This window comes from Dasypus novemcinctus, chromosome 17 (genome assembly GCF_030445035.2).
Source record: "Dasypus novemcinctus isolate mDasNov1 chromosome 17, mDasNov1.1.hap2, whole genome shotgun sequence".
Lineage (NCBI taxonomy): Eukaryota > Metazoa > Chordata > Mammalia > Cingulata > Dasypodidae > Dasypus > Dasypus novemcinctus.
The window spans coordinates 20,445,722-20,465,264 of NC_080689.1; the positions used below are offsets into that span (position 1 = coordinate 20,445,722).

General features: G+C 40.8%; 1 protein-coding gene across 7 annotated transcripts in view; it reads left to right on the forward strand.

Annotated features, from left to right (window-relative positions):
- LTBP1 (latent transforming growth factor beta binding protein 1) overlaps positions 1-19,543 on the forward strand; it is a 410,312-nt gene that overhangs the window by 146,315 nt on the left and 244,454 nt on the right. For all 7 annotated transcript variants that reach the window (XM_058278378.2, XM_058278382.2, XM_058278380.2 and 4 more), the window contains exon 4: positions 4,441-4,610. In XM_058278378.2, the coding sequence (XP_058134361.1) occupies positions 4,441-4,610 (170 nt within the window). The remainder of the gene's footprint in view (positions 1-4,440; positions 4,611-19,543) is intronic.

Here is a 19,543-nt window from a genome sequence, read left to right on the forward strand (position 1 = left end):
ATATGCTAGATGTTTACATTTTGGTTTTATGTATTCTTGTAAATTGTGTTTATTATTTCATGTTTAAATATTTTAAAATCACATAAATATTATGCTGTGCACCTCATTTTTTAAAAAGTCCCTTTTACCCTCTGGACTTTGTCCTTGAGATCCAAATTGCTGTGCACACATGTACACAAGGAAAGAGTTCTCCATTGGGCACATTGAGGAAAAGGAACTGGGCATGCCCCGCATCTCCCCTTCCTGGTAGGGGGCTGGTAGCCCGAAGGGCATGTGCTTTCTTTCCCCACTTTGGAGTAGAACTAGCCAGCCATCTCTCTCCAACCCTGTTGGGGAGGCTGCAGTGTTTTTTTCGGTTACATGCAATTCAGGGTTTGTTCTGAGGGCGTATTTGCAAGTCTCTTTGCTGAACATCGAAGCCACATTTTCCAGCTCCACTTTATCGGGAATAATGTGGATGCTCTCCATCTACCTGATTTCTGGATCTGTTCCTCACTTAGTGCTGAACTCTGGCGTGAAGAGTGGTGTCAATGACAGGACTCCTGAAAAACCCAATAGATGAGGATTAATATGTTTGTCCCTAAAACAGAATGTAACCATAAAATAATGAGACTGGCTTTCTTGTATTGTTCATGGACTATGTTAAAACAACGTAGATTAATTGGAAGGACAACATCCAACTTCGTGCAAATCAGTTGCATGAAGCTGTTGTGGCTCAAGCAATTCCTCCCATTTACCATATGGAGGACCTGGGTTTGGTCCCTGGGACCTCCTGGTAATAAAAGTAAAAAGGCATCCCAAACCTGCATGGTGAGGCGTAGTCCCCACCAAGGAAAAAAGATGATGCAACCAGATAGGGAAAAATGAAAAAATAAAAACCAAAGTAGTTGGGAAACAGATGTGGCTCAACCAGTTGGGTGCCTGCCTACCACACAGGAGGTTCCAGGTTCAGGTTCCAGTGTCTCCTAAAGAAGGCAAGCAGATGCCCGCACTGGGCACAATGAGCTAGATGCCAGGACCTGCCACAATGAGCTAGATGCCTCATCCTGCCACAAAGAACAGACACCTAAACAAGCAGATGCCATAAGCCAGCAGATGCCACAGCCCATGGGGAGTGGATATGGATCAGGCTGTTGGGCACTCACCTCCCATGTGGGAAGTCCCAGGTTTGATTCCTGGTGTCTCCTGGAGAAGGCGAGCAAACAATGAGCAGACAGACGAGAAAACCATGGGTAGGGAAGGATAAATTGAAATAAATGAGTAAATTATTTTGTTTTTAAGATTGATTTGTTGATGAAAAGGTCCTAAAATTAGATTGTGGCAATGGTTATACAACTCTGTGAATATATTAAAAACATTAAATTGTATATTTAATTGGGTGAATTGCATGGTATGTAAATTATAGCTCAATAAAGCTTTTATAAAAGGAATCAATCACCTTACTTTATGGTTGAAGCATCTCACATGTGGTTTATCTGCCTTACTGGGATAAATCTGTGGAGATGTGTTGGCTCAAATCTTCCATTAAGTAGTAGGGGTAAAGACAGATTGCAAATCATACTTTATATATTAGGTGCTTCCTCCTGAAGCACATATAAATGTTGACAAATTAGCCTTTGGAGATATTCATAAATGGTAATTAGAATAACCATGCAGTAGCTGAATATCTTCTTGTGATTTTAAAGAAACATGCATATATTCTTTTTTTAATGTATGATCTCTCATACTGGTCTTGTCTTTTCTGATCACCCCATTTCCTTTCCTGGTGTATCTGAATTTCACCTTGTTCTGTGATGATGCCTTGGAAGTTAAATGCTGAGGGAAGCAGGCTGATTCATTTTGTGGCTGCTGTGTTGCCACCTGGGTGATGTCTTGAAAGGTGGAAAGCATTTCTCCCCTGGGCGGCTGGAAAGAAGAAAATCAGAGGTCAATGTGGCTGCACTTCATAAATATTTGTGGAATAAATATTTGGACCATTTCCTCTGTCTGCTACTGCCCACAGCATTGCTTCTTTCTCCATGGGGCCGTTAGGCAGAGTGGTGTCTGTATGTCTGTGCCCTTGTGAGCATGTGTGCTTACCCCCTCACATGGGGGGAAAGCAGCGGCGGAGGAGGACAGCGCCGTGTCGCCCCGTCTTTGCTATGTGTTTGTAACCTGGGCGGAACCTGTGCAGTAGGGGGACTTCAGTACTCTTGCCAAGGTACAAAATTCCTGAATTCATTGATGGCCGAGGGTTGTTACTCAGGTTCTCAGCCTGATGCAGCCCAGTCTTATTTATTTGTTCATCTTTTGATTATGTTTAGAGAAAGGTGCTCATTTGTGCATGTGCTTCCAGATTCCACACACATGCTCATTTTATTGCTGCCCCACATTTCCTGATTCAAAGAGAAGTGAGGGGAAGAGCTTTTACGTGGGAGACGATCACCCCTGCATGCCCCCCAGTCTCATCTCTGGCTCAGCCAGAGTGGGAATTAATTTTAGCAGTCCAAGCATCTCCTGGAATGCTCGGCGGTCCTCTTTTGAGTAGGAGTCAGCCTGTGTGTACCTCGGCAGGTCACTGCAGCCTGGTGACCAGGTGACAAGCATGGCCCGAGAGCGAGGTGCCCCTGAGATGAGGAGGAGGGCTTCCCCCTTCAGTTTGGGCTCGGCTCCTAGACTTGTGGTTCTTACCAGTCGCCACATGTGTCCAGCTGTTTCACTTTCTCCTCCATCCCCAACCAAACATACTTGAGGTTCAAACCAGCACTTACATCATCAAAAAAAGTGTTTACAATGTTAGGCCTTAGGCATTTGGTAATTTTAGTCATTAGTCTGGTGACAAAGGGAGTGCCCTTCTGTGGCATTACATCTGGGAGAATCCAGGCCCAGGATGGATTTTCCCAGGCCTCCCTGACAGGATTTAAAGTTATAGCTCCCGACCACTAACCGGGGAAGGGGGAAACTCCCTTAATCCCAGTCTCTTCTATTACTTCTCCTCTCATGAAACCTTGTCGCCCGCCACTAGAATAAATAGAGTAGACGAGTTTATCCAAGACTCCTCTACTACTTTCAGTGAGACTCTGTGTGGGAGTTTTGGTGGCTTGGCCATTGGCCGTTCCCATCGACCTGCTGTGGTGTCATTTCTTCCTCTTTCAACGCTATCTCATTGGGGCCTGTCTTTTGGGTCAGATTACACAGTGTAGGTTTCCTTCTAAAGGCTCAGTTCATTGCTAAAATGCTCTGTCCCAGGAATTTTTTGTAGCAATTTTGTATATTCCAGAATTATTAAATAGTTGGTATATTTTCTTTATTGCTTTCAGTACTTAGTAGCAGTATTTAGTTAATGATTTTGTTTCTGTCCCTTAGGGAATGATTAAATCTGGGAAAAAGCTGTACTATTTTAAAGTATACATTACATGTAGTAGAAAAGAACTATTAGAGAAAATAAAGGGTTGAGCCTGGAGGGCAAAAACATAAATATGTTGAGAAGTCTCCAGAGGTCTTGATTCAGGTTATTGAAAAGATAACAAAATCATGATTAGTCATTTGTGTTATTCTTGTTATTTTTAGGAACCAGTAATTCCAGAAGATTTAACCTGAATAGTACAGTTTATATCATGATGAGAGGCAGCATTAAAAAAAGACTTGAAAATTTGTTAATTAGAATAAGTTATTTGAGTGTTTTTGCTCCTAAGGAATTATCATATTTCATGCTTCAAAGAGAAATAAAAATGTTTCTGCCTCTCCTTCCCTCTTCCTTTCCTCCCCTCCCACTCCCTCTTTTCTTCCTTCCTTCCCTCTGTCCCCCCAATCTCTCCCACACTCCCTCTCCTTTTCTTTCATTTTTATGTGTTCAGATTTTTACAGTTATTTTTCTCTGCCTTCTGTGGCAGAGTATCTATGCTACAGGTGAGGAAACTGAGGTTGACCAACTTCTCTGCTAGCGTGAGGCAATGTTGGCAGGTCTTACCTGTACCTCACTGGCTCTTACCATTACAGTTGATTAATCAAGCCGGGAATTTCTTGGGTAGTTTTCTTTCTGTACCCTCTTTGTTCCCTCCTTATTTCTAATACTGCACATTTATTTTTCAGTATCCAAAATATAATGTATACATATATGCACATTTTTATGTATATGTCTTTGCCTTTTTCTATGTGTCTTACATGAAGGCTTGTGAAAACTGTGCTTTTAATCCTCTGATAAATTCCCCCCCATTTGCCTATCTGTCTTTATGCCTCTTGACTAGACAGACAGAATCCCTTTTATGCTAGAGCTTTCCAAGGGTAAGTTGTTAGTTCCTTATGTCATGAATGGCCGGCCATGTTTCTTGATGGAAAAAAGGAGCCTTGCATGGAATTTATGCTCCTTTCTAGGTTGAACTAATTTCATCTTCATTCCTTCTTAGTTGACTTTTCAAGTTCCATTATTTATTTCCTTATCCTTACTTTGTTTCTTCCCAGAGTGACGCCCCTTTCCTCACAGAATGTGATGATTCATCGTGGCCAGACCCAGGAATACGTGATCAAGCCCAAGTACTTTCCCTCCCAGAAGGTGATAGCGGGAGAGCAGTCCACGGAAGGCTCATTCCCCTTAAGATACGGGCAGGATCAAGTTGCGGCACCTTTTCAGTGTGAGTATAGTCCACAGAACCATTTTCCCAAGTTACAGTATCATAGTTTTGAAACACTTGGTTCATTTTCAATGGTTTTAATGTGTCCCAGTAGGTAAAAGTCAAGAATCATTAAAAATCCACATGGATTCCTAAAACCACCAGACAGCAAATAGTTAGCAAGGTCTCCTTATTCTGAGGAAGAGGAGTTTTCCTGGCTGGTGGAAAAGAATATGACCTGACCTGCAATTCTTTTTCTGCAGGATGGCTCCATTTCTGAGTCATACTTGTTCCAAATTTAGATATAGTTGTAGGTGTGACATTTTTACGTTGATAAAATTGTTTCTTTAGGATTCATTCTTTGAGAAATGTCTACAAATGTACATTAATCTACATGGAGTATTTTTATGTTTTGAGGTCCACCTACTTTTGGGTATATCAAGTAGACGGCGTGGCAGATTTTGCTCTGAGTTTGTTAAGAACTATTGTATCGGTGGCCAGCTTGGTTAATATCTCACTATGTGGAAAGCTCAAGGACAAGCCCTGGCTCATGGGGTGGGGAATGTGATGATTTGTGGTTTAGGTATTACAGAGTGTCTGCTGGCAGCTGTGAAGAAAACGTTCTGAGTAAAGCAGTAGACCTTTCAAAGCAGAGCTAAGCACTCTCTTTCCTGTAGCTTCCTGCTCTGTCCCAAGCTGACTGATAGCCTGCACCATAAGTAATGACTGAAGTTGAGTAGAACTGTCTCTTCCATGGAAAGTCTGGATAACAGAGATAGATTTTTTTTTTTTTTTGAGGTTCTGGGGCCTGGGATTGAACCTGGGACCTCGTATGTGAGAAGCCAGCACTCAACCATGAGTCACATCTGTTCCCGCGTTGTTTTTGTCTGTCTGTTTGCTTGCTGTTTGTGTTTAGGAGGCATCAGGGACTGAACCTGGGACCTCCCATGGGGAGTGTAGGCACTCAACTGCTTGAACCCCATCTGCTCCTCCAGAGATAGAATTTCTACCACTATTTGGCATTTCAGAAGTCCACATCTATTGTGAATTTGCTTCTCTAGGCTCACTCTCACCTCCCAATTTCTGCACTGAACATAAAGTGATCAATTCTTTCTTTAGAATTGGTCATCAACAAGAGGAAGACACTTTTGGAATCATAGGGAAGAATGAAGAAATCATTTAGATCAGCTCCTTGCCTTTCTGTGAGATCATTTCCAAGTAATTTACAAAAGAATAGCTATATCCATCTTGTTTTTTAAAGATCTCATTCCTTTGTCTTGAGTTCTTAAGAGCCTTTTTTTCCTTTGTGCAAATGTCCCTTGAGTATCTAATATTTTTCTTATCCTGATTTAGAAGATAAACCAAAAAGAGACATTTCCTATTTCTTTGGGGTTTTATTAGATAAAATTTCTTTTTAAGAATCTCTCCAAAATTAGAATGTGATAGGAAGAGACTTTCTGAAGCTTACGATCATGCTGTGAAGAAGAGAATTCTAAACTACCTGGAGATACTACAGGAGATGTTGGCTTGGGAATCATTGGTATTAAGATTAGACCATTGATTTAGTTATTGATTTATTCTTGGAATGAAACTCCCTACTATATCCATGTATTTTCAGAATCTCAAAGTTTTGTTCTGTCTTCTGGAAGATGAAATTATATTTTAAAAGAACCTTAAGATGTGTTTTTTTATCTGCATTGCCCCAAATTTCCCACTCATCTTGAGAAAGAAATGGTTTCTCTCTATAGTGGGGTGCTAGTAAAGTGACTGACATTAGCACAATGATGGAGTTGTCAGCTCAGATCCTTGCAAAGCTGGCTATTGTTTGAAAAGAGACTCAGGAACTAACTGAAACAGTTAGGCATATGGGAAGGACAGTTTAGCAGTTTGATATGGTTATGTTTGTAATCTGGTCTGTACATAGACATGATTAAGTTATGATTAGGGCTTTGATTGGGCCAGGGCATTAGAGCATGGCACAGACAAAAGACATGGCAAAGGACAGAGATGAGGGTTTTTCTGATGTTGGAGTTTTGATGTTGGAGTTTGATGCTGAAGCTGGAGCCCTAGGAAGTGAGCACACAGAGGAAAGAGAAGCAAGCCCCAGGAAAAGAGGACCTGAACCAGGAGAAGAACACAGAGGAATAGAGATGACTCCTTAGACATGGCAGAAACCCCAGGGAGAGAGACAGAGCCATTCACCTGATAGTCTACAGCTGATCTTGTAGAGAGAAGCAAAGTCCAGAGAGCCTCATGGTCTACAGCTGACCTTGTAGAGAAAACAAAGGAGCTGAGCCCAGAGGAACTCAGGAAGCCTGAACTCTTGCAGAAGTCATCTTGCCCCAACACATGGAAATAGACTTTGGAAAGGGAAGTAACTTTTGCTTTATGGCCTGGTATCTGTAAGCTCCTACCCCAAATAAATACCCTTTATAAGAACCAAACAGTTTCTGGTATTTTGTATCAGCACCCCTTTGACTGACTAATACAGACAGGAAGGGACATGTGGCCTTTTATGCTGAGGTCAGAGCTCTACAGAGACCTGGAGGGTTAACAGGAAGGTTTTAAAAAGCAGGAATTTGGCAGGACGATTAAGGATCTTGAAATAGCAAAATTGAGTAAGAATGACAATAGGGATAATCAAACTGGAAAGCAAGTTCAAGGAGGTAAGAACTGAAAATTATTCTGTTTTCCCACATCCTAAGTCTGCATTAGGTAAAAGAGGAAACTTTGCATGTAATAGGAAAGGAAAGTTAATAAAGTAATTCTGTGAAAAAGCAGGAGCTTTTAGGATCTTCTTTTTCATCCTAAAGGTCAACTGCAAACATAAATTTCTTATTTTGCTGAAATATTTGAAGGTCAAAGGTTAGCAGCAGAAAATCTTGAGTCTTTAGAAAAATAGAAGATATTAAGATAAGCTGGGGGAAGTGGACTTGGCTCAATGGATAGAGCCTACCACATAGGAGGTCCAAGGTTCAAACCCAGGGCCTCCTGACCCATGTGATGAGCTGGCCCACACGCAGTGCTGATGCGCACAAGGAGTGCCATGCCATGCAGGGGTGTCCCCTGCATAGGGGAACCCCACGTGCAAGGAGTGCCATAAGGAGAGCCACCCAGTGCGAAAAAAATGCAGCCTGCCCAGGAGTGGCGCTGCACACAGATAGCTGACACAGTAAGACGGCGCAACAAAAAGAGAAACAGATTCTTGGTGCCACTGACAAGAATAAAAGTGGACACAGGAAAGCCACAGCGAATGTACATAGAAAGCAGACAACTGGAGGGCAGGGGAGAGAAATAAATAAAAATAAGTCTTAAAAAAAAAAAGATATGTTGGGCCTGATGTGTTTTGGAATTAAATTGAGGAATTAGTGGATATGGTTACAGTTACACTACTATTACTTTTGAGAAACTATGAGGCCTTGTCAAAATGTTAAGGTTGACCAAGAACAAGAGTTGTTTTACTCCTTTAAAAAGGAGAATTGGTGGAATCTAGTATTTAATTACCAGTTGGTGGGTTTACATTGATATCTTGCAAGCAGCAATAAAGATGTGCACCTGGAGCTCTAAGCACTGCATATCTGAGCACATAGTAGGAGGAGGCAGAAGCTCTTCAAGCCCAAGTGAATAAGGATTTGCTTATGACACCTGGTAAAAGAAAAGAAAATTGGTCAGGATAAGCAGGAAAGCGTAAGGATGGGGATGATGGATGTAGTAAAGCCAGTGTAGGTGTAGATTTTGGCTCTGATCGATTGGTGCCTAGAAGGTGACATTTGAAGTAGAAGCTGTCCAGGAGACCCTGCCTGTTACCAGCTGCCCTTTACTATTAATAACCAATCACTCCACTCTCTTCGCCACGACAATTCTCAGATACATCTCCACTTGGTTTAAAGGTAGCCAGAAGAACATGAATTACTAGGAAACCACTTGTGTCATGTAAGTAGAGTTTCCTTTAAGTTTAGAGTGATAGGCCACACAGATTAGGGAATGTGACAGATGTATTTCTTGGTTGTTTACAGAAATCTTGTTATTGGTGGAAATAACTTTTTTTTTTCATGGATGAACCAGGAATGACCATAGGTGGGAATGGGTCACATTATATTGCCTCAGATCCTCAAAAAGTTGGTTACCAGCAATTCTGCTCCTACGTATATACTTAAGAGAATTTAAAATGTAGGTCCACACCAAAACATATGCAACATGACGCAACGAAGACATAGTAACATTATTAATAATATCCAAAAAGTAGAAACAACCCAAATGTTGTTTTACCAAATGCATCAATTGATGAATGATAAACAGAATATTCCTTACAACATAATATTCAGCCATTTAAAAGGATGAAGTACCGATACATGTCGCAACTTGGATGGACCTTGAAATCATTGTGCCAAGTCACAAAAAGCCATGTATTTTATGATTGCATTTATATGAAGTGCCTAGAATAAGCAAATCTATAGGGATAGAAAGTAGATTAGTGGTTTACAAAGGTTGTGAGGAGAAGGAAATGGGGAGTGACTGCTGACAGGTATAGGGTTTCTTTTTGGGATAATGAAAATGTTCTGGACTTAACAGTGATGGTTACTCAGTCCTGTACATATATACAAAACCAGTGTATTGTACACTTTAAGAGGGCAAATTCTATGGTATATGAATTATCTTTTAACCTCAAAAGATATAAGAAATGTTTGCCAAAAAAAAAAAAAAGGATATCACTCAGAAGTTATAGAAGACTTATTGTTGGTTCCAAGGGATAGCCCTCATTAGCTCTCCTAGATGTCCTAGGGAACAAGTGAGGATGCAGGCATCTGCTTTATCTAGTATCTTCATTAGTGACTTGCATGAAAGAATTGAGTATATAAACCAAATTCAGGTATACTTAGCTTAATGGGATTTTTAATCCATAGGAAGAAAAATGGAAATGACCTGGTAACATTTGAAAGACAATATAAAAACGGTCAGTTGAGATTCTTAGAAATAGCATGTCCTCAGGAATAAACCCCAAAAGTCCACACAGAGTACAACTCAGTGAGTACAACTCAGTTGGTACAACTCAGTAGAAAAGGACCTTGAGGGTAATAAGTGTCCACATCAGAGTATCTGCTATCGTGGTGAAAATTCCACGGGATGCATGATAACCAGAAAATATTTCCATAATAATCAATGATGGAGGGAAGCCGACTTGGCCCAATGGATAGGGCGTCCGCCTACCACATGGGAGGTCTGCAGTTCAAACCCCGGGCCTCCTTGACCCGTGTGCAGCTGGCCCAGGCACAGTGCTGACGTGCACAAGGAGTGCCCTGCCACGCAGCGGTGTCCCCCGCTTAGGGGAGCCCCACGTGCAAGGAGTGTGCCCCATAAGGAGAGCTGCCCACCGCGAAAGAAAGTGCAGCCTGCCCAAGAATGGGGCCGCCCACATGGAGAGCTGACACAAGATGATGCAACAAAAAGAGACACAGATTCCCGGTGCTGCGGATAAGGATAGAAGCAGTCACAGAAGAACACACAGCGAATCAACACAGAGAGCAGACAACTGGGGAGGGGGGAAGGGGAGAGAAATTTAAAAAATCTGTGATGGGAGGATATTTTTATCATCTGGGTTAAAAGACAGTGGGCGCAGAAGCGGTCACAGAAGAACACACTGTGAATCAACACAGAGAGCAGACAACTAGGGGGGGGAAGGGGAGAGAAATAAAAAAAATCTGTGATGGAAGGATATTTTTATCATCTGGGTTAAAAGACAGTGGGTGCTTACTAAGGTAGATAGTAGAGTTACTTATAAAGGAGATTGTTCGCATGAGCAGAATAGCCATATATCTGGAATGATTCCCTGGACAACTCAGTGGTTTTCAACCTGTGAAGAAAGTACCTCTAGAGCTAAAAGATCAGGGAAGCTCCGATTTAAATATTCACCGTCTTAATCTGAGTTTGTCATTTATTTGAATATCTGGAAATATTTAGAAATTTAAACTTCTCTAAATTGAATTTCTCATTGACAGTTACAGGTGTTTTACTCTCAAGGTGCACCTAGATTTTAAGTAGGTTCCTTATATTTCAGTCATCTAAAATATTAGTCCTTTAAATTCAATTAAACAAATTTCAGGAAATGCCAGTGCCATGTTTTATATACTACCATCCTGAAGATCTTTAAACAGATACCATTCAGAGGCTTGTCTTTAGCAATACCTGTTCATTTTAAGTGCTAAGCATTATGCTTTCTGCTTGAATAAACAGCCATGCAGGTGCACCGCTGCCATTGGGATAGGTGGAAACCTTGTTCCTCCCTGCACGGCCATGACCGGAGACTTCGTAGCCTGGATCCTGTGGGCTGGGCTGCCGTCTTCCAGGCCTCGCAGCAGGCCAGCCTGCTCAGTTCCTCCCAGTCATGGGCCGACTGAAATCTCCTGCTCCCCATTTAAGGATGGAACAACCACCCTGGTCTCCCAGGCTCTGGTCTGTAGTGGGAGGTAGTGTCTCTTGTTCTGATAGCGGCAGTCTTTGGTTGCCCGAATCCTCTGCATCCCATTCTCTTCTGGCCGTAGAGTCCAGGCTGTGAAGAGCACGGACCCTCTGGGTACATGGGACATTTTCTTTCTACTTTGAATGACTCCTTGGTTGAAAGGGCTTCTATGTAAAAATGCAAATACAGTGTGCGTGTGTGTGCGTGCACGTGCATGCATCCCCTTCCCCGTTTTTAAAAATTAGCCTTCAAGTTTGTGTTCAGACTGATGTCAAGGAGCATGAAAAAACATGAAAGCATCTCAGGGGTGGGTGACAAATGATTCTCTTTCTCCTTGAAAACAGGAAGGTCATGTGTCTTGATCGAGGTCTTTCAGTGGTTGCAGACTAGTACAGCAAAGCAGTTACCAGTAAAATTACATAGCTCTTCCTGGTTGTCCTGACTGGAAGAGCCAAATGGTTTTGGAAAATGTTGAAAGAGAGACATCTGAGATTTTTGCTTTGGTAAATGAATTGGAAGGTAAGGCAATAGGTAGAATTTGGTCTGGAAAACTCTGCTTATGTCAGCCATTGCAAGAAGGCGGGAAAGAATGTTAATTAAAAGTGCCAGTTCCGGAATGCTCACACAGGGTGTCTGTGCCATGGTGGAAAACACACATAATGGTATAGCAACTGGCTCAGAGCATGGGAGAGCATGTTTACTTGTTGGCTTCTCACAAAAGAGGAAAGAAATCTTCAAGTAACAATTGGATAAAGGCAAATGTAAATATACTAAAAATGCATTAGAAGACTTGGAGCCCGATTATTTTGCACAGGATGCACTGCAGTGTAGAATCTTTAGAGGAGACGCCCTTTGAAATGCCAGCAAGGAAGTGTATGGTCTCAAGAACCATCCTCACTTCAGTTTGCATGTTGAAGTTTATGGTAAGGGTGATGATATAGATCACATGATAAGAGAAAAGCAGCAGCAGAATGAGAACTTGCATCTCCATTCTCTGAGAAGCCCTCAATGACAAAGTTACCAGTTGGGAGCCTGTTTAGGGCTAAGCTTTGCAGATGGAGAAAGCAGTTTCTTGGAGGGAGAGAAGACTCTCATAAACACCCATTCTGCGGTACTGAAAGCCTCCCCTCCATGGAGACTAGCTTTAGCTTGTCGTGTGCAAATAAATGTGTATGGGATGGGCCCCCACCAGTCCAGTGGGTGCTGAATGGCCATTGATGGTGGATCAGCCAGAAATGATTTTATAAGATGCTGCTTGTGGCAGTTTGAAATTATTTTAGGAATCCCTGAAAGAGAAAGATTGTTTGTAAACTAATCTATTCCTCTGGGTGTGTTACACTTTGATTGCATCAAATTCAGTTGAGGGGACTTTGATTAGATTATCTGACAAGAATGATTTAGGGCTTTTGATTCAACTATGTCAGTGGGTGTGACACAGGTTGAGGCCCCACCCCCTTGCTGGGTCTGATGTAAATGGACACTCACACTGATAGACACAGGAAGAGAGAGCTCTGTCAGTTTTGATCCTGTCAGGTGACAGAAAGAAGGCTGAAACAGCTGAGGCCCTGAGGAGAGATGAGCCAATTTGCCTGATAGCTTACAGGTGAAATCGGGAAGAGAGCAGAACAGCTGAGACTGATATAAAAGGCCTGGAAAAAAACAAGCCCTATGCCAGGCTTAGCGCGAAGCCTTAAGCGCGAAGCCTCAAGAGGCTGGGCCCAAGGAGGAAGAGGAAGTCTGGAGGGGAAGGAGAGAACAGGCAGAGATGGCCCACCATCTTACTTCAACATGTGGCAGCTGACTCCGGTGAGAAAGCATCACTTGAGAGTGGCTTGGGTTGGACTTTCCATGGCCTTGGGACTGTAAACTTTTACCTCAAGTCAGCACCTTTTATAAAAGCCAACAGATGTCTGGTACTTTGCATTAGCAAATCAGTCTGCTCTGGCAGACTAAGACACTCATGAAAGCCAACAAACTATAATTAAGCATTTAAAAGAAATGACTAGATGAGAAAACAGACTGCTTTAAAGAAGGAATGAAGGTAAAGTGTCTTGCCTTGTCCTCTGAAAAATCAGCAAGTTCCTGAAGCTACTCTGTCAACTCAATTTTGGCCATCCATGCGGCCATTCATGCACCATTTTGTATGGAAATCAGGAACCTTGAGCCAGTTTTCCACATATGTTAGTGTGGATGGCAGCCCTGACGATGGCCAAAAGAAAATCATCCACTTTTTAGTGATTTACAGCAAATTCATTCACGGCTTAAAAGCCTAGACAATGAAGTAACAATGTACTTGTATACAGACTGACACTTGTGAAATCATGGGATGTGATGAATACCAAAGTTTTGCTGAACTAGTTGTCTGTGCAAATACACTGAACTAGTATCTGTGCAAATACACTATTGTAGAGAAAGTTCCTTGAGCAGTTTTGCCATGTCCACTGTGCTGTATGGTCTTATGTTCTACCTAGGAGTTGTTTGATCACATCCCAATCAAGAAAAGGGCATGTGAACATAAACATTCTGCTTGCCCCCTGGCTGCTCACAAAACATTTAGGATAGCTGGGAAATGGTAGACGTGGGTGGATTACAAATGTGTCAGAAACTCATCCAGCAATATGAAAATAGTGGTGGAGGAATACCTTTTAGAGCAGGGGCCCCTAACCTTTTTTGTTCCACAGACCCTTTTGCCAGTCAGGTGCAAACCATGAACCCTTTACTAGGTCCACACTATATTGTATATTTAATAAATATATCACACCCTTCTGATAGTCAAACTTTAAAACCATGAAAAAACTTGTTAATATATTATGTAGATTCCATCATGTGTGTATACTATTTAAACAGTTAATTATTTAGTTTCTTGGTATCCTTTTTTTTTTGTAATTCTTATAGACCTAACTGCACTTGACAAGCTTGCTCTTTAAAGTTTCTAGTTTTTTCTTTTATGTTTTTAAGTAAATGAAAACATTTGAATTAGGCAGTGAAATAGGCAAAAGCAGTTGCTTTGTGGGGGGAAAAAACCATAGCAATTTAAAACTTCCTTTATTCTGGAAACAAATTATAAAAGCTTTGCTGGGGAAAAAAACAAATCCTCCTTGAGCAGACAAGTAGATGGAGGCACTGCCTCTATGTTGATGGTTTCTGGACCACTGAGTGGCCACTCCCCACTGAGCTCTGGTGCTGTACCCACCAGGCAGTTGTGCTCCTTGGTTTAGTAAATGCCATTTAATGGGTACAGGTGCGTCTCATGATTGTAACTGCCTGAATCAGATCCAGCAGAAACCAGAGCCCTTCCTCCCACACACTGGATTTTCATTCCAAGAAGTAGCTGTCTGAAGTAAGCATCTGTTTTATTTCTGAAGGGTTACAGAATATATATATTTTTAAAATTCCAAACAACAAAATCCTTTGATTTATATATTTTTCCTTTATTCATCAATCAAAAATATTATACCCACCTTTTGGTGATTTGTATTAGATAACCTAAAGCAGGGGTTCTTAACCTTCTTTGTTCCACACACCCCTTTTGCCAGTCAGGTGAAAAATCTCAGACTCCTTACTATGTTCACACTATATATACTGTGTAATTTTTAATAAATGTATCACACCTGCACCAACACTAACCTACAAGAATAATGTTTTTTTGAGTTTCAATTCAAGTGCACGTACCTCTTGTTTAGAAGCCCTGGTCTAAAGAGATTTTTCCCCTTCGGTTGGCTTTATTTTCAGTAACTCTTTAGCTCCTGAATGACAGTGAAGGAAATCATATGCTTTAGTTAGTTTTTACAGGGGGAGACAAAGGCACATATATTTTGTTATAGAATGCTTTTCTGACTTATTTAACTTCTTTTCTTCTGACATTTTATTTATCCCAGAACTAATACTAAAAGTGTAGGTAATATTATTTGCTCATACTTCTTCCTTCCTCCTCTCTCACCATGGCTTCCTGTGGGTGTGGCGGACTTGCCCACCCCTTTGACTTTGAAGTTGGCTATGTGACTTGCTTTGACCAAAAGGTTGTGAGTGGAAGTGAGAATGCCAGTTGGGAGTGGAGGCTTTAAGAGGTATTGCATGTTTCTACTCTGTCTTCTTGCACCATGAGAAAGACATGCATCTGGTCTGTGATATGTTAACTCCCTTCAAATCTACAGTTTTTCTTAGATTAACCTTATAGCAAGGCAGGAGATTAAAAAAGAACAAAAACTGGGTAAACCAGTTAGTCTCAGTAGAGCAAATGTCGCTGTTTTAATCAGATAATTCCTATAGATCTAACGGTATTATGGGTGACTTCATCTTCTAGTCACAGTGGATTAGGAAAGAGATAGACACTTTACCCCAGAAAAACGAATCTGAAACTGCCCTGTTGCCTGTAAGTCATCCATGTCTGGGAAAGCAGCAAGCTTTCCCCCATAGACTAAATTAGATGACTGTGAGTCTTTCTTAAGGAATTTGAAGTTAGAGGTGAGCAATAACTGGAAAAGAAGTAGAACAATAACCAAAAATGAAGCAGAAGCAGCCAGAGAAAAGCTCCCTAACACATTAGTGTTGGGGTACAAGAATGACATTCAACAGCCTTTACTGAAAAGGTATGAGAATAGGGCATTGTGATAAAAGTACTGTGGATTCTTAGCATCTTTCCACTTACTAAAATATGTCCTCGTCTCCTGAGGTCTGACTGTATGGCTGGCAGTTTCTGGGTTTCCTTGAGATTTTGATCTATTTCTGCTCACAGCCTTACTATAGAATCCCATCACTTGTAATAATGTGCCCCCCCCCAATTGTTTTTAGGCAGAAACTCCAGCTAACACGTGCTCCATCTCGACCCTTCCCCCTAACAGCTGCATGCTCTCGTTACTCAGAGTACCAGAGATTGTCTTCTAAAGTGGGAAAACCAGCTGCTTTACTTCTTTTCTTCCCTTCTTTTACAGCTCCTATTTCTGTCTATTCCTCCTGACTTCTAAGAGACAGTGGGATGCATTGGCAGATGGAGAAAGGAGTGTGTGTGTGGGTCAGATCATCAGTTCCCTGAGTCCACCGGGTCACTTAGAGAATAGTTCTGCCTGGTCTGGGGTTCACTAGGGCTTGAGGTTTTACCATATTCATGTATGAGAACCCACTTGGATTTGTAACAGAAGCATTCTCATTAACTCCCAGGGAATCTTGCTGGTATGGAGTAGAGAATATCCAGTTTCAGTTCATTAGTGAGAGTGGCTGGAGGAACCTTTTCAGTAAGACGTCTGAAACCCCATGGTGCCTCCTATTCATTCATCATCTTGTTTGGTATGGACTTTCAGGCAACCACAATGGGGTATGTGTGCACATACGTATTCAGCATGCTGTGCCATGTCTTGAGCTTGGAAATATGGCAAAATTAGGTATCTCTCTTTAAAGGAGTTGTTCAAAGCCTCTTAGTGGAGAAAGTGATTCATGATGTTTCTTGTCAGAGATCCCAGTTTCCAAACCACACCTTAATATACTATGAATACAATTCTGCTGAAGTATTGTAAATTGCATTCTTGTTTCTGAATATCAGGTAATTAGGAACTTTGGAAATAGGCTCATTTGTCCCCACCAAAGACACAATTTTGGTTTCATCATTGTTATCGTCATCCTTGTCATCACCATCATCTCTTTAGCAGTTACCATGGGCCAACCACTGTACTAAGCACTTAAGATGTATTAATACAACATATTACATTATAATACTGGTACATTATTTGACTACTTAAAATGTACACTGCATTTCATTATGTAAGTTTAAGATATAGTTAGGAACCAAAAATATGATGAGTTAAAAATGCCCAACAAATCTCTTTCTTTGAAAAGAGTGCCACTTTAATTCTTCGTGAAAGTTACCTTTTAGGTGAGAACAAAGTAAAAATTTGTAAAATTTGTCATCTTTATTCAAATATGTAGGACTTTTATTAACCAGTAACATTTTAAAAATTATTTGCTATCTGAATATAGAGATACTGGCAGGAAATGTTTACTTTGGTAGAAATTATTCAAATGTAAACTAAACTCTCCTAACCAGTGGGTTTCTACTGCTGATTGAAATCCATTTTGATACCTTTCAACAAATCTTGGCAATCAAATTGTATCTGGAAATTATGTAGGAACCAAAAGTCCATAATAGAATCTTACTTTATTCCAGAGCCTTTAAAAATAATTGTCATCATGAAAGCAAAAATCTCAAGAAATTTTTTCCATGTTTAGAAGCATTTGTAGGTTTTACTCTATAGTGTATCATGGGGTAGATGTCACTACTAATTTGAGTTTTTCTCATAGTTTCTCTACTTCGTGTTGACGACATGTAATGATATCCTCCTGCATTTCTGTGGTGGTTTACAGCTTAGAAATTATATCCATACAAATTATTTCATCTGGCCCCTGGCACAGTCTCTTGTGAGGTAAATGAGGTGGGTGACATTAGTCTGCATGTATTTTTTTTCCACTCTAGATTGCAAGATCCTGGAGATGTATAACCTGTGGGTTATTTTACTCTATCCTATTCCTTTGAATCTCTGAATATCAGTTTTGTTTGTCTATAGAGTAAACATCTAAACTCTTACTCTGTAGGATTTGTGAGAATGAAATGAGATGAAGGGAGGTATGGTACTTAGAATAATGCTAAGCACAGTCTTTGTTTCTCTCCATCAACCTTCCAAGTGCTTAATGCCATGTAATTTTCATAGTAAGTGAAAGTGTAGAAAAGACATTGAGGTCTTGAGGAAAGAATGGAAGCTTGCAATAAAATTCCAGTGGCTCCATTTCGGAACAACATGATCTTGGTCAAGGTTCTGATAACTGTCTCTGCAGTTTCTTCAACTAAGAAATGGGGGTATGATTATGCTTTGCGTGACTTGGTGTGTATTTGAGCGCTGGAGCATAATAGCACTTGCATGTTTCTTGAGTCCATCAATTTTGCAGACAGTGCTTTGTGCATTTTGAAAGTTCTGAATGTTCTGCTTCTCTGTTCTCAAACTAGGCACAAAGAAAAGCAGAGGAGAGTATGTTTGAGTGTGTGTGTCTATTATCTATTTCTGCATAACAAATTACTCCAAACCTTAGTGATTTAAAGAAGGAAATATTTATTATCTTATGGTTTCTGTGGGTCAGGAATTTGGAAGTCCCTTAGCCAGTTGGTTCTGGCTCAGGGTCTTTCATGAAGTTGCAATCAGGATATTGGCAGGGGCTGCAGTCATTGGAAGGCTTGGCGAGGGCTGGAGGATCTGCTTTCAAGATGGCGCACTCACATGGCTATTGGCAGGAGGCCTCCATTCCTTACCACAAGGCCTCTCCTTAGGCCTCTTGATGTCCTACAGCATGGGAGCTAGCTTTCCCCAGAATGCATAGTTTGAGAGATAGAGAAAAAGGCAGAACCTTTTATGATCTAATCTCTGAAGTTGCACACTCTCACTTCCAGTTAATTCTTTTCTTTAGAAGTGAGTCACTAAGACAGCCCACACTCAGGGGAAGGGTTAAAGAGAGACATTGAAGAAAGAAATGTCCAAGAATATGTGGACATATTTTTGAACCATCATAGTGCTGTCAACAGGAAAAGCGCTTTCTTGATGAGACTTGAAAAGAGGAAGTTGAAAATGATTAACGTAAAAAGAATTAACAGTGGAAGACACGCAATGTGCAATACACATCATTATCATTTTTTAATTGGCAACTAATCATTTCAGTTTTATTTATCACATGATACTGGAGCATGAATCTAGATATAATATATTATGACTTTGAGATGAAGGAAATTTAGGCTGAAATTTTCCTAATGATGAGATTTACTGAATCTGGCAGTAATCTCTTGTGGGGAGTTGTTGGGGCTATTTGACGGAGTAATTTAAAACCTGAGCCAGAGAGCAATTTATTAAGGAAAAAAAGAAGTAAATGACAGAATCAGTGTTTTGCAAGCTTGGATTCTCTGAGTCTATAATTCTGAGGTATTTCAGAGATTTAAAAATGGTGATATTCTATATAACTAAGTGCTTCAACACTTTTCTTTTAATTGCATTTCCCCATCAAGCTTGAGGATTGTTTTGGCAGTTGCAAAATGTATCTTCAATTTCCTTAAAATAATATGAATTCAGATTTTAACTTTATTTTTTGTTTGCTCTGGGTTTTCATTGCCTGTATTAAAGCGTTGAAATTCCTCAGAGGCACATCAAGGCACTACTTGACTGGCAGCTCCAGGGACTCAAAATGCCTGTGTAGGTAGGGCTGGAGGTTTTGGTTTCCTTTTTTGCCCTGTCTTTTGACTTTTTTTTCCCATTTAAGCGTAATTTAAATTTTGTAAAGTGCAATAAGTCATTTCCTTTGTGTCCCCCTTTGGTGCCAGAGAGAAATTTACAAGCCCCCTTTACAAAGGTAAAAGAACTTCGAGGGTATTCAACTCCTTTAAAGTTCTGTAGCTTTTGGTTATTAGTTGTTTGAGTGAAAGTCACGGCTCTGCCCTTTTCATTGACAATCTTTCCTTGTATTCCTGGCC